The sequence below is a fragment of the Urocitellus parryii genome, chromosome 1, assembly GCF_045843805.1.
Source record: "Urocitellus parryii isolate mUroPar1 chromosome 1, mUroPar1.hap1, whole genome shotgun sequence".
Classification (NCBI taxonomy): Eukaryota; Metazoa; Chordata; class Mammalia; order Rodentia; family Sciuridae; genus Urocitellus; species Urocitellus parryii.
This window is the reverse complement of record NC_135531.1, coordinates 124,237,837-124,256,722: the sequence shown is the minus strand read 5'-3', so window position 1 is coordinate 124,256,722 and position 18,886 is coordinate 124,237,837. Positions and strand designations below refer to the sequence as shown.

Below are 18,886 nucleotides of genomic sequence, written 5' to 3'. Positions count from 1 at the left end.
ATTTAAAATACTTAGAATAGCATCTTATTCATAGTAGATGCTGTTATGTGTTAGCTATTATTATTTCTATGTCACTTGCATCTCATTTTAATTTGGATTGAAAGGTTTTGTTCCTGTTAATGGAATTTGAAATATCAATGAGCAGATGTGGAGAAATATTTTGGGAGATTCCTAAAATAAGAATTTGTAGGCAGCCACCTACTCATCAAGTGTAGCATGCTTTCTCTACTAAGTAATGGCTGCATGCTCAGGCAGTGATTACCAAACTTTCACTGAGTATCAAAGGAAGGAACCCCAACATGGTCAGTCGTGATGAGTTTTACGTGTGTTTTAATGTGTTCAAACATCTATTTGTTGGACTTGAAGGCACGTGGTAATTAAATCCAGATTGGAGTATCTACCTGTGAGGGAGGGGGACTGAAATCATTAAATGGAGATAATTCTACTCCATTGGCCTGATCCTCAGGCCACCTACCTCACTCCACCATTTTTATTGATTTGAAGGTTTCTTCCATAGTTTTTTACTTACATGTGTAAAAAATGAATAAGTAAAATTTCAATTAGAAAAAAAGGAAGTCTAGGGTTGGGGCTGTAGCTCAGTGGTAGAGCACTTGCCTAGTACGCATGAGGCATTGGGTTCGATCTTCAGCACCACATCCAAATAAACGAATAAAATAAAATAATAAAGGAAGTCTAAATGCTATAATGGTCTCCATGAGAAAAATAGAAAGGAAACTAACTGTTGGGAGAAAAGAGAGAATAAAAGAAAAAGAAAGGAAGGAAGGAAGATTGACAGCCTGCATGGATTGCTTATTTGTTTGGTTGTTCCTTAAGTATTTCAAAACTCTTTTAGAATAAAAGTTGTAAGTCAAAGGGGCATACACCAGACAGATTCAGAAACTTGCTTAGAAAGCTAAATTATGTTTTCCCATCTGCCTACTTTCCCAGTGACATATCAGCATGACCCTGCTCTTCTGCCTCTGCCCAGACCACACCTCCTCTTTGAACAAACTGCTTGAATCAAACTCCACCCTCACTCTCATTAGGCAAGTGGAAAAAGAGCTTTCAGATGAAGAATGATGCAATACAAGTCGATTTGGAACCAGTCCACCACTGGTCTTATCACTGGAGAAGTTTTACTAGATAGAAAACCTTATCTTAGAATGCTGTTTTTCCTTTAGTTCTTGTCTCTTCAACAGGGAAGAATCCAAGTCCCCATCACAGTAAATAAATTGAGTTTTCTTTATACTTTTTCCCATTTCCCAATTTACTGCTCTTCCCCCGACAGAAGCTTGCTAAGCTCATAGTCAAACTTCGTGTCTAAAATAAAGAGGCCTGCAAGAGAAGCTCATGTAATCCCACTCCTTAAATATCACTAAGACATCTGAGATATTGTTTAGATTGTGGACTCTTACTTTGATATGCCAGCATAGGTAGATGGACAGGCAAGCACATCAGATGTCACTGTTTGGCAGCTGATAAAAGTCAGTGGTGCTATAATACTAAGCACAGAGCCACTAGATTAGCCCGTGAGGGAAGGAGATGCCTTTTCCTTCCCTTCAATAGTGGGTTAAACCCAGCTGGCAACTTCTGGAACCACGGGTAAGTCCCTTCTTTATTCATGCTACAGTTTGGAGTTTTGCTTTTGTTTTTTGTCCAAATCAGAGGGATGGGTCCAAAGACAATCTGCAGTTAAAAAGTCTGAAAGTCCCAATATTAAATCTTTGTTTTATAAAGATTTAAAGAGAAAGTAACCTATTCATTCCATGGAAACTGGAAGGCATTTATACAAAGGTCAGAGAGAAAGATGGTTGTGTGTCATTATTTTTAAAGCATCATTTTTCCTTGAAACGCTTGATCTGACTGCAATTGTGATGATGTCCTATGGTCTCAAAAACCCTCCCCCTATTTTTCGTGCAGTCTCTGCTCTATTAGAAATATTTTTAATAGTTAATATTTTTAAAATATTTTAAGTTAGTATTTTTTAAGTAGGAGACTATTTTATTTATAAAATCTTTGAATTGACTCAACAATACTTGGAATAAAAGAATACTGTCTTGTAACCAAACCTCTGATAGAATTGGATTGTTGAAGAGTAACTACAAATAAAAAAAAAAAGACTTTTGGAGTTATCTGTTTAAGTATTTGCATAAAAGTTTATTGAGACATAGATAAAATGAAACTCTTAAAAGATCATATTTTTAACTGAGCTTTAAAAAGTATCAGAAATTATGTAGGTCCATCCCCAAAATGTACAAGATAGTTGACATTCTTGAAACCATATGTTTAAAAAATAAAAAGAGAGAGAGAGAAAAAAAAATGTATGTAAAGATATTCTGAAAATTAGTATAAAGAAAAATAGGAAACTCTTTTGGGAAAATATGTACTGGCTATTTGTTAAATAGTTTATTCCTTGTTACTTGAAATGAGTTACTTGAATGAGTCCAAATAATGTATCTACCCAGAAAAGAAATTAGGAAATAAACTCTAGATTCACTTCTGCAATGGAGTGAATAAACCCGTAACTACAGAACGACTTGCCTTAAAATAGAAACCTTTTATTTGAGGAGACTGACTTAAAGCCCTCTGGATGTTTTCCCCCAACAATTTAAAGGCCTAAGTTCTCTGGTTGAAGGCATTTGTGTTCATAAACTTTAAATTAAGGAATATAAATCTTTTAAGTGTCCTCTTTCAAGAGACTCTTTTGCTTGACTATTTAGTTGTATTTTATTCTTTCCTAAAAATGCCAGTTTTAATTTAACTCTAAGCTACATATACAACCTTAGAATGAAGTTGGTTTGATCTGGAAAAAAATGCTAATACTGATATTTTCTTTCAGTTTTAACTCAAATAATTATAAGACTTTGTTTCAATGATGATAAACAATTTGGTTGATTTTTTTTTGGTTAAAAGTTTGATTTATCATTATCTTAGTATTGTTTCATACTATGTGAAACAAACCAAACATACTTTGAATTAAATTATCTGATATTTTGAATAAAAATAGGGTCAATGTTACAATAATATATATGGCTAATCTTTGTGTATTATGTCTATTTATAATCTTGCTTAGATTTTTCATAGTAATGAAAAAAATCAGCAGCAAATATAATCCTACAAGGTTTTGTTGTTGTTTTGTTTTGCTTTTGTGTGTGTGTGTGTGTGTGTGTGTGTGTGTGCTGGGGATTGAACCCAGGACCTTGTGCATGCTAGGCATGGATTCTTACCACTGAGCCTCATCCCCAGCCCTAACTGCTATTAATCAAGTTTACTTTAATGGCAAATAAATAAAAAGATAAGAATCTACTACTGTAGGAAGGCAAGAAGGCCACTGCAGAGCCAAGTAAGGAAAATAGTATCATCTTTTCCAAGGACAGACTAACTTCTTAAGTGCTTTCCATCTCTACTTCCTATTTGCTATTTTAAAAGAATAAGTAAGAGAAGCTAAAACCTTTCCAAAATTAGTCTAAAAGACATCCTAAACAACTAATAAAAGGTAAAACTCTAAGAGAACATCAAGACCAATAACTAGAAAGTATAATCTATAAATAACAGAAAAAAAATTTACTAGTGGCTTTGTAATGCAGTCTGTAACTTATATACAGAGACAAGCATACACAAAGGCAATCCTTAATTACCATCTAGGTTAGCCAACTTGGAATTAAGGGGAAAGAAAGAGACAGTGAACTGTAAGACTGAAAAAAATCCACTTGAAGTTGATAAAAAATGAGTTGTAGATGTTCACCCTACTTTGTAAAATTGAGAAAGGGCAAAAGAATAAAGAATAAATACTAAAGTCATGTTCTTCATAAATGAAGCATATTGCTTCCCTTGTTTTACCAAGATGTTGTTCATCAGAGACCATCAGGATATTAATTAATTGGTATATCAGAAGGACAATTAATCTGTTTAGATGAGCAATGGGAAGACTTCATACTGAACAGAGGCTGACCTTATATATTTAGCTGCTATTATTTATCTTTTTATTTATTTATGCTTTTGTGAAACTAGGGATTGAACCCAGGGCCCTGAACATGCCAGTCAAGTCTTCTACCACTGAGCTACATTCTCAACCCTAACTGCTATTAATTTTAAATCATAAAATCTCTATGGTTAATAAATCTTCAGCATCTGGGTAAAAGTTAATTATGAGATTATACACTTATCACACTGAGCATCATCAAAGAATTTCTTTTTAAAAATAACCTCTTGGAGGGGCTGAGGCTGTAGCTCAGTGGTAGAGTGCTTACCCCACACTGTGAGGCACTGGGTTCGATCCTCAGCCCCACATAAAAATAAATAAAGATATTGTGTTCATCTACAACTAAAAAATATTTTTAGAAAACAACCTCTCGGAAAAGACAATTTTATGCTTTTACATTTTGAAGCCCCTATATAAGCTATTCCCCGGGGTAAACAAACACTAATGAATCATTTTTACCTATTCTCAGGGGGAAAGTCATGTGTGCAAAGATACAGATAAAGGGAGGGAAAGTCCAGAAGCCAGAAAGTCCTACAACCTTAAAAGCAAAAAAAAAAAAAAAAAAAGTCAAATAAACAATATTGTTTAAATAAAAATTACAACTTAATTATTTTTTTCCTTTTGAAGGAACAATATTCATCAAGAGAAGCCCACTCTACCAAAGCCAGAAGCACACTATTCCCAAGATCCCAGCAAGGAGGGCAAGGAGGGGCAGACCAAGGCTGCTTCTGATTTGTTAAGACCTTCCCTAATTCCAGACTTGCAGCCCCACATTCAGGACCCCGCCTTTCCAGGAACAAATCATTGTAGTAATAACTTGCCTTCATCTTCCATCTGCCAGCTAAGCATGTTTAACTACGAACGTCCAAAACACTTCATCCAGTCCCAAAACCCATGTGGCTCCAGACTGCAGCCTCCTGGACCGGAAACATCCAGCTTCTCTAGCCAGACCAAACAGTCTTCCATTATGATCCAGCCCCGCCAGTGCACAGAACAAAGGTTTTCTGCCACCTCCACAGTGAGCTCTCACATCACCATGTCCTCCTCAGCTTTCCCTGCTTCCCAGCCGCTTGCTGGCTCCAACCCAGGCCAAAGGGTTACAGGCACCTATAACCAGTCCCCGGCCAGCTTCCTCAGCTCCATATTACCATCACAGCCTGATTACAGTACCAGTAAAACCCCTTCCACTGTGGAATCCAAGTAAGTGATTTTTTTATATATATACTGTATGTACAGTGAACCTGTATCTGAGGTGCTTGGGGGGAGGGGGATGGATTGCAATTCATTCTGTACTATGTAAAAATGCAATGTGACCTTACAGTCTCCTCCCATAATCCTCCTAGAACACATTGAACCAGAGTACTGGCAACAAGAAGTCAATCTGATCCTTTCTCCAGTGTCCAGGCTGAGCTGAACTCAAATTACCTCTTACCCCATACTATTACTTACCTATTATTTTCCATCTTAAAAAAAAAAAAAGAACAAGATTTCTAACATACCCAAGAACAGTGAACTTTTTGTTAAGGTCTAAGCTAAGTCTCTCTTGCTGTAAATTTAATTCCTCTGGTCTGGGCTCAACTGAGATGAAGAACACCTGTCTACTCTTCTTCAGATAGGATTTCCTCTCACATAAGCAAAGGCTATTAAGTTTCTTTTCAGCCTTAGTCTTTTCTTCCTATCCATTTCCCCCTCTAATCCTAAATATCTATTTGGCTCAAAGAATTTTAAATTAACAATTTTTTAAAAAATCTGGGATTCAGACACTCACATGTATGAATTTTGTTTACCATGAGCAAAAGGAAGGCTTGTTATAGGTGAAGACTTAGAACTTTAAGGCTTCCTTTGGAAATTAAAACCATAACTTGTTTAAATTCATTGGGTGATCTAAATCCAGGGAAAAATACCTGCAGCGTTAGGCAAGCATGTACTATTTCCACAGCCTAAGACTGTCCTGGGAGAACCTGATATGAAGAAGGAAATGGTGGTTGGGCTTTTTTTAAAACATGAACTGAATACTTCATGCTTATGCATACTTAGGGCTATCAGTTTTCCTATTTCTTGGCTGGCTAGGACGTCAGAGAATTCAATCAGAGGCATCTCATAAATTGGTGGAATATGTCTTGTTGTAGGCATATTGACACATTCCCTGGAACTCTTGCTAATTTCTATCAGTCTTCTCTAAAGGCTAATTTTTCTGGAAAGTCTAGTATTGGTGACAACATTGGAAACCTAATTGAACCGAGTACACACATTCAACCTGCAAATAAACCTTTTCCATATTTCAAAAAATAGTCAGAGAAGCCAAAATCACATGTTAGAATCATACGGATATTAGGCTAAAACATTTGAAATGGCTGATACTCAACTGTTTTTGAGCTATAAAAATGGCATTCTCATAGACCTGACCTAATTTTTTAAAAAATTGTTTTAGTTGTTGAAGAACCTTTATTTTATTTATATGTGGTGCTGAGAATTGAACCCACTGCCTCACACATGCTAGACAAGGGCTCTACCACTGAGCCACAACCCCAGCCCTTGACCTAATATTTTTGAAGGATGCCTTCAAGAATTAAGAGCTCCTTGCTCTCTTCCTTCCCAAATTCCATCATTCCCATATCATACATCGTAGATCTTTCTTGGTTACATTTACCCAGATAATCATTTTCATCTATGTTTAAATCTAAAATAATCTTTCCTGACTATAATGTTTCTCTTAGTCAAGTCTTTCAATTCCATTCCAAATTCCTGCCCAGGAAAGAAAGTTATAAAACAAATATTCACAGAGGCTCAATCATGTACTCAGCTCTGTGCACAGACCTAAGAAGAGAGGAAGAAAGACAAAAATAGAGAGAATAAGAAAGAAAGCCTAGGAGATCTCCAAACCAAAGATCAAAGATCCAGCTTTAGCTGTTCCATTTTCAGCAACCAGAGACACCTCTTTTAATCTTCCCATAGCTACATGATACCCGTTCTGTGTTCAGCTGTACAGGGTGGAAAGCCCTGGCCCTTTGAACATTAGTGCACAACTCCCTCATTGTTATGATGGGCTCAAGTTTGCTCTGTCTTCCAAGATAATCCCTTGAATTCTGACCTAAAGAAGTTTGAAAGCTTTATTTAGCTTTTCATTGGTAGGAAGCCTGTAAGCAAACATTTCATTCAGTTAATCAAATCACACACAATAGAAATTGAGAGGAATTTCTAAGTATTCCTTCTTTTAAAAATGTGCTTTGTAATATTCAACAAGTGCCACACTTGCTCAATGATTCAGTTTTCTGATCTGTAACAAAATTAAGGGTTGGGCTAATTGGTGATAGAAAATCAGACTCATAAAGCTGTGTACAAATAAAATATTAGTTTATAAATAGGAACAGGTATCAACTGTTAACACTCAAGCCATCTAAGCTGGAAATTATGGGAATATTCAGTGAATAAAGTATCTGAGGTTTCAGAGATATCGGTGATTCTCAGGCTTGCTTTTGTTAATCCTCCAGGATTTCTAAGAGGTATCATGATAGTCTGAAAATTAGAATTACCTAATTCTAATTTGCTTTAACAAATGTGTGATTTTTATGAAGATGGCAGGCTGGTATTAAAAAACACACAATAGGCTAAATTTTCAGACAGCTGGAGTAAATTGAGATCTATATGACGAAAGGAATTGTGCAATTTTAGCCCAGGAATTCAATCTGGAGGGGGCAAAAAACCAAAAATTCCACTGTTTATTTAAACACTTGGTTTGGCTATTAACTGAACAAATCAGACTTTAGTTAAGGATTAATAGAGTCAAAATAAGAAAACTGAAATGGAAGGAGGGAAAATGTACATCAACAACTCCAACACATAATATCTTGAGTACAATGAAAAACATCCACTCAGTTGACAATATCTCCTATGCCTGTGCTTTGTGAATATAAAATGATACAATGATCAAATGATAAGTAATAAGACACCATTTTTTTCTTCAATCTGTTTACAATCTAGTGATTCCTAATCAAGACTCTAAAGACAGCTTAAGTGAAGTCTCGCTCCACTGGGAGGAGCTATGTTTCCATTTAGCCCAGAAGTTTTTTTAATGAATATTTGGACAGGAACATGTCAGAAAACAGACCAAGACTGTCACATTTGTATAACCAGGGAACATTCATTATGATCATGGCAAAATACTCATTAGGGCAGTGGCCAGTTTTCCCATGAAGGAATATTTGTGGGCTAGTCCATATTATTCTGCATGAAATATCCTAATTTCCCATATATTTTGTGTTTTTAATAACACTAGTAGTTCTTTGTGGTGCTCTCACCATATCTGCAGATGACTTACAAAATGAAGTTGATTCTATTTTTTTTAAATTTTGAAGTTTTCTTCTTTTTCCTTTATAAGCTATCAACAATCTTCGGTTGGTCAACCTGTAAATGCTAAGCCATCCCAAACTGCAAATGCTAAGCCCACACCAAGGACTCCTGACCAGGAAATACAGGGATCTAAAGAAGCTTTGATTCAAGATTTGGAGAGGAAGCTGAAATGCAAGGACACCATTCTTCATAATGGAAATCAAGTAAAGATATCTATTTTGTACAAAAGGCCAATTAAACTATAAAAATCTAATTTCAATAAGAAAGTTATTTCTGTCTCACAAATCTTTGTTCATATAAGCAACAAGGAATAGGGTTATCTAAAAAGAAGGAATATTTGTGGGCTAGTTCATATTATTTTGCATGAAATCACTGATTGGTTTTCAATAGTAAAAGAATAAATCTAATGAAAAATCAATCTGAATGATTTAATGAAAATTTTGTTTTAAGCATCACCCTCATAAAATGTCTGATGGCCAAATAATGAATAGAAAATGTTGTCAACCCAACTTCTTCATGTTCTTTGTTATATAATATTGATGGATAAATACATCAAGCTATAATTTTTATGTAGCACTTACAGTGTACATTGGTATTATCACTGATCTTTGAAACAGTGCTATCTCCTTTTAATCCAAGTACATTTAGCGTATCAGTTGCACTGGTATCAATCAGAAGTGTGCACAATCAAATGATCAGTGTTTCACTTAATAAAAATTTATTTTTGAATGTGAAGTTATACAATACTATATTTTAAAAAGAAGGAGACTAGAATATGCAAAATAAGGAGGAAAGGAAAGATTTCCTCCTTACTTTGGAGGGTCTTATCTAAGGGTGATTATGCCTGTTTTTCTTAGGAGCAAATAGAAATCCTACAGGAATCTTTATTAGACATGAGAGAAATAGTACAAAGATGGAAAATAATGTTTTGAATGGCTTAAAACATAGAATCTATAATTCAATGGACAGAACCATGCTTCTTTGAAGTTCTGACTTACAGTAGTAGTTTTAAGGTAAATCTGTTTGAATACCTTGTAGTAAATCTGATGCTCATCTTCTACTGACTTCTTTAAAGCGACTAACATATGAGGAGAAGATGGCTCGAAGATTGCTGGGACCACAGAATGCAGCTGCTGTATTTCAGGCTCAGAATAGTGATGCACAGGATTCACCACAGGTAAATTAAAATAACCTTTATCTGAGTAAAACTTTTTTCTTTCTTTCTTTCTTTTGTTTTTTAGATAGGTTCATGCTATATTGCTCAAGATGCCTCAAATTCCTGTGACTACAAGCACAGATCACAACACCCAGCTTAAAGCACTTTTATTCTGTGCAATTTTTAAATGTCTGATTTTCTAAATGCTTATAAACAGCACTGCAAATAAAAGCCAATCACTTCCATTCTCCATTAGAATATACAAAGGCCATCATGGATGGCGAGTAGGTATAGGTGCGGGTGTGAAATTTTACCACATTTTCTGTAGTCCTAATGTCTGCAGATGAGCTGACATAAAATCAAAACACCAGGCTGATGATATTACTTTTTATCTGGACATTTAGGAGTCAGGTAGACCTAGGACTCTTTCTACAGGGGCAGAGACTTTGTGTTGTAAACCTTTAACAGGACAAAAGTTAAAGCTCAAAGTAATTAAAACCTTTTCTCATAAATGTCAATCATCTCAATGTTTTAAATTATACTCCTGGTACTAATGAAATGTTCAATTCCTTTTGTCATGTTCCTGTATTTAAAACAAAACAAAACAAAAAACTCTTACAAGTAATGACTCTCAGATTAACAAAAGAATCCTTTGCACGAAGAGGTTAATTTTACAGAGGGCATAAAACGAATATCCCAAAGGATTGTGTCTGACCAATCTGTTTTTAATGATTAACTTAACCTAAAGGAAAATATACAGTTGAAGAAGCAGCTAGACAAGTGCTCTACCACTGGGCTACATCCTCAGTCCTTTTTGTTATTTTTATTTTGAGAGGGGGGGTCTCCCTAACTTCCCCAGGCTGGCCTCAAACTTGGTGATCGTTCTGCCTCAGCATCCTGGGTCACTGGGATTACAGGCCTGTGCCCCAAGATGCACATATCTTCCTTTTATAATTAGCACTAATGCCCTACAGAAAAGTCCACAAGAAACTGGGACTCATGGGAAGGAAATGGGAAACTCAAGAATTCCAAGCTTCCAAGTATAGAAAATTGAAAATCAGGTTTTGGTTTCTGTTAAATGCAATTAGACCTATGAAAAAGGATGAGCACGATCGAATGAAGAAAAAAGTAAACATTGAAGATAGAACTTATATTTCATCTTGGTGACTGCAGTTTGTTCATTCATTAATTCAGCATATTTACATGGAACACCCATTAGTTATTGGGCTCCAAACTTGGTGCAGGAAATTACAACAAGAATAAGACACAAACCCATCTGTATAGTAGAAATTACTCAGAGCAACATTATGTTGATGACAGTTTATCTTATAAATGCACAGTATATTATATATCCCAAGGGTGGGAATCTATTGTTTTCTCATTCATTCATTCATTCTTTAAAACCTTTAAAATGAAGCCAAAAGTACCAGAAAAAAAGAACAATATAAATATCATTTGGAATCAGAAAAGATAACTCTTACTTCAAATACTATACCTAAATAATACAAAATGTCATCAAATTACGGTACAACAGAAATACTTCATCTCTGAATACAATATATTCAAACCAGAGCCAAAACAATTTGAATAATATTTAACCAAAAAAATATTATTGGATTTTTTGGATCACTGAAATGAATCGTTGTTTTGACATTTTAAAGAACCTTAAGCCTAGCCAAAAATTGTTAGAGTTGTTAAGACTTGTTTAAAAATGACAAGACAGGGGCTGGGGTTGTGGCTTAGTGGTAGGGCACTTGCCTAGCACATGAGAGACACTGGGTTCGATCTTCAGAACTACATAAAAACAAATTTTAAAAATAAAGTCATTGTGTCCATTTATAACTAAGACATATTAACTAAAGAGATTCAGCCCAAAATATATTTTTATATTGAGATTTTCTATGTTCCCATATGGATTATTTCAGGTATTTATTTGAACAGGGACTGTATATTTCACTGCTTTTTATCTCCCACTGTTCCAAGAACAGTGAAATACACAAAAGTGTCCCTAAATAATTAATTAATTATATTATAATTTCCATCAATTTCTGACTTTTTTCTCAAACAGAAATAATTTTCTGATACTTGGATATAAATCCTAAAAGATATTTGCTTAAAGTAAATATATCTTTATTAACAGGAAGTTATCCATGCTGGTTTTCAAAGCTTTCTTTTACAGTTTTACACCTATCTCCAATGGCAACCCATAGGACTTTGTGACACGAGCTATAAAGAGAAGTATTTTCCAGTCTAATGTGTGTTTACTGATGTTGGTGCCACTTTTGAGCAGCAGGCATAAGACCCTGTATCTACTGCCAACAAAAGTGACTTCATGTCTATTCCTGTTTTACTCAAGGACAATCTGTCCCATGTGCTCCCATTTCAAACACATCAGGGGGATCACATCACCCTTTGTCACAAAATAGTTATGTTAAAAAATGAACCCTCATCAATCCCAAGTGTAGCTAATTTTTATAAATAATACCTGTTAAATAGTAGTATTTATTGTAGGCATTTCTTGCTAGAGTAAGAAGTTTGTAGTCTATTTAAAATGTTTAAAAATTGAATATATAAAACTAACCATGACTGTACAAACACAGCCAAAGAGACAAGTTCTTTTCAACTACAACTGCTTAATTCTGCTTCATGTTAAGCTAATACCTGTGTGTTAACATTCTCACTATGTTTTGATTTCAAGCATCACAACCCAGAGCATGCACGACTGCAGGTTCCTACATCACAAGTAAGGTAAAAAAAATTTAAAAAAAAAAGTTTAACATTTTTGATGTTTTGCTACCTAGAATATTTTTAGCTTAAAAATGCAATATTTACAAAACCCTCAAGTTTACTACTTTACTTTTTAAAACACAATGTGAATTTTCTCATGTCAGAGATGATGAGCCAAAATTTTATATTAATAGTAATTAAATTTTATATTAATACTAAGTAGAATTAATTAATATTAATCAGATTTATATTGAGGAAGTTTTTAAAAATGTTTTGGTAATATAGGCCAAGATTATGTTTTCTTGTTAAACAACTTTCTCATGACAATGAGAAATTGTCCAAATTCTAATAAATCTTTGCAGATGATAAGAATAATCTGTGGAGTACTCATGGATCAGCTTCTTCATTAATTCAAGGCAATCATTTCCTGCAAAAATGTACCAAATGTTTGAATTGCTACCATTTCTAATAGTCCAGCCCATTGTTACTATACTAACAAATCAAACAGTAGGTTCTGGGCTTTCAAACTTCATGACCAAACTATACTTGCATGACAACATTTATGCATTGTTATTATTAAAATGTTTTTGTAGAAGTAGATCATCCTCAAGAGGAGATGTGAATGATCAGGATGCAATCCAGGAGAAATTTTACCCACCTCGTTTCATTCAAGTGCCAGAAAACATGTCAATTGAAGAAGGAAGATTCTGCAGAATGGACTTCAAAGTAAGAGAAGAGTTTAACATTCTGGGGGAAGATTGACCATGAGATATCAAATTTTGAAAATTATATTTTCTTCCTACTGTATAGCTTGGTACACAGCTTGAAAAGTAGAGTATGTTCCACTATAGAAATCAGAATGCAGGGGCCTCAAAAGGCTGGGAATGGAACCACCATATGACCCAGCTATAACACTGCTTGGTATTTATCCTAAAGAATTAAACTCATCATACTATAGGAATACACGCATACCCAAGTAGCACAATTCATAATAGCCAAACTATGGAACCAGTCTAGGTCTTCATAACTGAATGAATGGATAAAGAAAATGTGGCATTTATATACAATGGAGTTTTATTCAGCCATAAAGAAGAACAAAATTATGTCATTTTCAGGAAAACAAATGGAACTTAAGAATATTATGTTAAGTGAAATGAGCCAATCTCAGAAAAAGTCAAAGGTTGTAGTTTTTCTCTCACATATAAAAACGAGAGAGAAGAAAAGCAGGTGAAGGAGACAGAGTTCTCATGAAAATAGAAGTGAAACAGTAGCGTAGAGGAAGGGAGGAGAGGAGGTAAAAGGGAAGTACAGGGGAATGAAATTGTATGCATATATGAACATGTAACAACAAATCCCACTAATATGTATAATTATGATGCACCAATAAATATTTTTTTGGAAAGACAAAAATTCCAAAAAAGAAAAGGGAAAGACCGGAAAAGTAGTACATATAAATAAATAAGAGCACAAATTCTGGAGCTGAACTGATATGAGTTTGAATCCTGACTCTGACTCTGCCTCTTTTCAGCTGTGTAAACTTAGACAAGTCACTTAACTGCTGTCTTAGTCAGCTATTTCTTTGCTGTGACCAAAAGACGTGACAAGAACAATGAGAGAAGGAAAAGTTTATTTGGCACTCATGGTTTCAGAGGTCTCAGTCCCTAGACAGCCAACTTCATTGCAGCGGGCCCAAGGTGATGCAGAACATCTAGGAAGAAGGGTGTGACAAAGGAAAAGCAGCTCTGGACATGACAGGAAGGAGAGGGGAGGTGGGGGGGAGTGAGAGAGGGGAGGTGGGGGGAGAGGGAGAGAGAAGAGGGGGGAGATTCTCTCATCAGGGGCAAAATATATACCAAAGGCACATTCCTCAGTGTCCTCCAGGCACACCCAACCTCCCTACAGTTACCACCCAGTTAATCCATTCAAGTGAATTATGCACTGATATAGGTCAAAGCTTTTGTAACCCAATCATTTCCCTTTGAATTTTTTAATTTTTAAAATTTGTTCTTTTTAGATACACATGACAATAGAGTGTATTTTAACACATTATACATACCTGAAGTATAACCTCCCATTCCTGTCACTTTGAACTTTCTTGCATTGTCTCAGATGTGAGTTTTGGGTGGAATATCTCCTATCCAAACCATAACAACTACTCTGTGCTTTTGTCTCCTCTTCTGTAAAATGGGAATGACGAAGACACGTACCTTATAAACTTATAATGATTAATTGAGTAAATAGGTATACCCTATTAATACTCTATATAAACCAAAGGTCTCATAACAGTAGGAATTCTAAAGTATGATGCAGCTCTAATTCTCCTCCATCAAAAAATTTAAGCTACCCTGCTTTCTATTGGCCTAGAAGAGGTGTTTAATTTTTTTTTTAGGCTAGAACAGCTCTTTAGAAAAGACTACATTTTTTATTATTCTCATTTTGGAAATCTTATTCTTAGAAAATGCTTTTTTCAGATTTCTTATCAATAAAAGTTAGTGTTAAGGCTTATCCAAAAATGTTTAACAAACTGCCGTTTAACAAACTGTAGCTGAAGAATGCTGTTTTTGAAAAGTTACTCATTCAATCAACAATTAGATAAGTGCCGCTGGGACTTCCTTTGCAGTCACATTCAGCCAGAAAAGCCATACGACTTCCATATTCCTTGAGGAGACCAACGTAACACAAATTAATGTTGTCAATATACTAATTAAGATCGTAAAGAGCTTGAGGTTGTATATGAAAGTTAGATGGGACTTGAGCTAGTCTGAAAATAATATATTAACTTCATGGGTTTTAATTCCACTCTTTCGTTTTTTTAAATTACAAATAACTTTTCAAGCTCTTGCTTTGCATTTTTTATCACAAACCCACTCAGATAACTGAAATTGTTAAAAATTCCTAAGTGGACAAGTGGGTTCCCATGATGCCATACTTTTATAATTCTGTCATGCCCTGTGTTTTTGTTTCTAGGTGAGTGGCCTGCCGGCTCCTGATGTGTCATGGTATCTAAATGGAAGACCAGTTCAGTCGGATGAGTTGCACAAGATGATAGTATCTGAGAAGGGTTTCCATTCACTCATCTTTGAAGTGGTCAGAGCTTCAGATGCAGGGGCTTATGCATGTGTTGCCAGGAACAGAGCAGGGGAAGCCACCTTCACCGTGCAGCTGGATGTCCTTGGTAAGACTGAAGAGAGCCTTCAAATCCAGCAGTACAGAAAAAGTATTTAAAAAAAGAAAAGAAAACCCCAAAAGAATTCATGCTCCAGGTTGATGTCTACCCAGCCTAGAAGAATGCCAATTTTTATCTACAAGAACAACAACAATTTTTAAAAAAGACATCTTGAGGGAAAGTCAGTGAAATTAGAATGACAGATCTACCATCAAAGCTTTTCTAGAAAAGAAATCATAAAATTTTAGACAGACTAAATTTGAACCTATGGGGGTTCAAAGTAAAAACTTTATATTATTTATCTGGTCTATAGTCTAAAATGACCAACCTGACTCATGTTATTACAGAATTGTCATAAACTATCATAATTTTAAATGAGTTAATGGCAATATTTATTTATGCTGGAGATTGAACCCAAGGATGCTTTACCACTGAGCTATATATCTTTAAAAATTTTATTTTTAAAAAATAAAACTTTAAAAATTTTATTTTTTATTTTGCGACTAAGTTTCTGAGGCTGACCTTGACGGTCCTCCTGCCACAGCCTCTCAAGTTACTGGGATTATAGATGAGTATCATCATACCTGGCTAAATGGTAACTTTTCTAGGAAATCAGTCTCTAATTATAACAAAAATATATTCACTTGTTTTAGTAAACAGGCATGACAAAACTTATGCCTCAAATTTCTTTTTGGTAGAAGAGTTCTTAAAAAACTCATGGTCTGTTTTACAATGTAAGTACTTTAAACATACCACATTTAAAATGGTTTAAACTATGGTATTATCATATATGGGATATTTTGCCTTAATTCACTGTTTATTATATAAAATACTTGATCAGGTTAAAAGACAGACATTTTGAGTTTGTATTATGTCAAAATTAAATAAAAATCTTTTAATATTTTTCTATGATAGTCTGAAAAGGCCTGAAAATCTAAGAGAAAATCTAGTGACCTAGGAATAAAACATAATAAACACATAATTCAAGTGATTAAACTTTGGGCAAGTCTATTTGTGCTGATGGCTTCAGAAATTCTGTATTACAGCTCAAAGAGACCGTGGCTGGCATCTGTCCAGCCTCCTCATTTCTCCTTCAGAAAAGCCAGAATTACAGTACTCTACCATCACTTTTTCCTTCACTCATGTGCTTCACAAAGTCATAATAATTACAGATATTTGCCTATTTTTTTAAAAAAATTGTAGTTTTAAATGAACAGAATGCCTTTATTTGTTTATTTTTATGTGGTGCTGAGGATGGAACCCAGTGCCTCACACATGCTAGGCAAGTGCCACTGAGCTACATGCCCCCAACAGAGAAGATGAACCCAAGTCTAGAACTATTACCACCACGCATGCTACTTCCCTACAGATCAATGACTTAAATTCTTTGAATAAAACATAATTATAAATTCAATGAGTCATTATGTTACAATTAAAGAATTCAACATCATGAAATAGTAATGTATGTTGTAGCATTTTAACTAAAACTAAAAAAGTTTCTAATTCTGTTGCTGCTTTTAAAAACTTTAATGTCAACATACACAAGTTTGATTTATATCATTTTATAATATTCAGAACACTTGATTTTTTTTATTAATGTGTAGCAAAAGAACATAAACGAGCACCAATGTTTATCTACAAACCACAGAGCAAAAAAGTTTTTGAGGGAGAATCAGTGAAACTAGAATGCCAGATCTCAGCTATACCTCCACCAAAGCTTTTCTGGAAAAGGAATAATGAAATGGTACAATTCAACACTGACCGAATAAGGTAGGATAAGTATTTCTAGATTTGCCTGGAGTTGATTTGGATGAATACAGTTATACTTTAACATACATTATAAATGGCATGCAATTATAGTCTCAATTTGTCTAATTTTTTAAAATGCATAAAGAAATGTAATGAAAATTCATTAAGTTAGAGTCCACTAATCTGAAATTTTAAATAGCCTAGGATTTACCTTTGTATTAACAATGAAGAAAGATGGCTGAACGAAATATATAACAAGATGAATGGGGATGGCTTTTTTGTGTGTGTGGTGCTGAGTATTGAATCCAGAGCTTTCTACTTAGTAGGTGAGCACTAAGCTACACCCACAGGTGACATGTTTAATTCAAGAAAACCAATAGCTATTTGGCAATGATCAGATACAGCCTTGGAATTTTCGACTATTTTTCTTCTTATTAGTCTGACTTGGTAGGTCAGAGACATCCTTAAACTTTCACCAAAAAAAAAATTAATTCCTATATTTGTTTGTTGTTCATTTAGCTTATATCATGACAATGCTGGGAGAGTGACTTTACTGATAAAAGATGTAAACAAGAAAGATGCTGGGTGGTATACCGTGTCTGCAGTGAATGAAGCTGGGGTGACCACATGTAACACGAGATTAGATGTTACAGGTAAGTCGCACTATCGACCCCAGCGCTAGAAAGAATCTAACCAGGAAGCTTTAATGAGAAACACCAGTCTCAGTATAGCATAAATCCTAAGGGACTTTCCCCATAATCATTTTTTTTCTTGAAAGTCTGATTATGAATACCAAGTGTAACTGACTTACTTGTTTAGAATAGGTTTTCTGAATTAACTTTAATTTGATCTATTTCAGCCCGTCCAAACCAAACACTTCCAGCTCCTAAACAGCTGCGTGTTCGACCAACTTTCAGCAAATATTTAGCACTCAATGGGAAAGGTTTGGATGTGAAACAAGCTTTTAACCCAGAAGGAGAGTTTCAGCGTCTGGCAGCTCAATCTGGACTCTATGAAAGTGACGAACTTTAATAATTTTACCAACATTGGAAAACACCACTACACTATTAGTAATGCATTTAATTACATTTTTGAAATAAACCCATAGCTGTTTTAACAGATTATGGCTTTAACTAGGTAATATAAGTAATATACATTCATAATATTATTTATCCTTTGATTCTTGCACATTCTATCTACTTCTCTGATTTGCAAAGCCAATGGTAAATCTGGCTATATGGATTTGTACTGTAGAAGACAATCTTAAAATGTGGGAACTTAACATTTAAGTCATATACAGTTAACATTTACAGGTTATGAATTAATAACTTTTAAACACATCGACTGTTTGCATTAAGGTTTACTGCTAGTGCTTCCTACATAGTCTTACCTGTTTTCTCTTGTAGGAATACTAACATGACATAGATTATCTGAGTGTTCCATAGTTTTATGTCAAAAAAGAATAAACTTCAAATAGTTAAAAAAGACTGTCTCCTCTTCATCAAAGTATAAATCTTCATAATAAAAATCAGCAAAAACTACAAATAATCAGTTCCAAAAGGGCAACAGTACTATTTCCTAGAACAGTGTGAAATTCACGGCTCCTAAAAGTGAACTGGACTTTCCATGGCTTATGTTTCAAAGAAATTACAGAAATTTAAATCATGACTGAATTTCTCCTAGATTTGTAATTTTGTGTTCACAGAATAGGTCTCTAATCTTCTGAGATTTTTGTATCCACAGAGTTTAGTGGGAC

At 34.7% G+C, this 18,886-nt stretch overlaps 1 protein-coding gene across 1 annotated transcript; it reads left to right on the top strand.

Moving 5' to 3' along the window:
• Positions 1–1,495: 1,495 nt before the first annotated feature.
• Positions 1,496–18,617, top strand: Myot (myotilin). The gene is made up of 10 exons (XM_026380346.2): positions 1,496–1,602; positions 4,610–5,182; positions 8,361–8,535; positions 9,408–9,509; positions 12,187–12,236; positions 12,809–12,941; positions 15,183–15,390; positions 16,986–17,151; positions 17,650–17,783; positions 17,990–18,617. The coding sequence occupies exons 2-10, from the start codon at positions 4,830–4,832 to the stop codon at positions 18,160–18,162; spliced, it is 1,494 nt and encodes a 497-aa protein (XP_026236131.2). The 5' UTR covers positions 1,496–1,602; positions 4,610–4,829; the 3' UTR covers positions 18,163–18,617.
• The last annotated feature ends 269 nt before the right edge of the window (positions 18,618–18,886 follow it).

What these genes read in the sequence shown, in the direction of transcription:
- Myot (XM_026380346.2), top strand. Translation starts at nt 4,830, where the DNA reads ATGTTTAACTACGAACGTCCAAAACACTTCATCCAGTCCCAAAACCCA. An exon ending in GTTCCTACATCACAAGTAAG is followed by an intron (nt 12,237 to 12,808) that starts GTAAAAAAAATT and finishes ATGTTTTTGTAG; the next exon opens with AAGTAGATCATCCTCAAGAG. An exon ending in TCTGCAGAATGGACTTCAAA is followed by an intron (nt 12,942 to 15,182) that starts GTAAGAGAAGAG and finishes TTTTGTTTCTAG; the next exon opens with GTGAGTGGCCTGCCGGCTCC.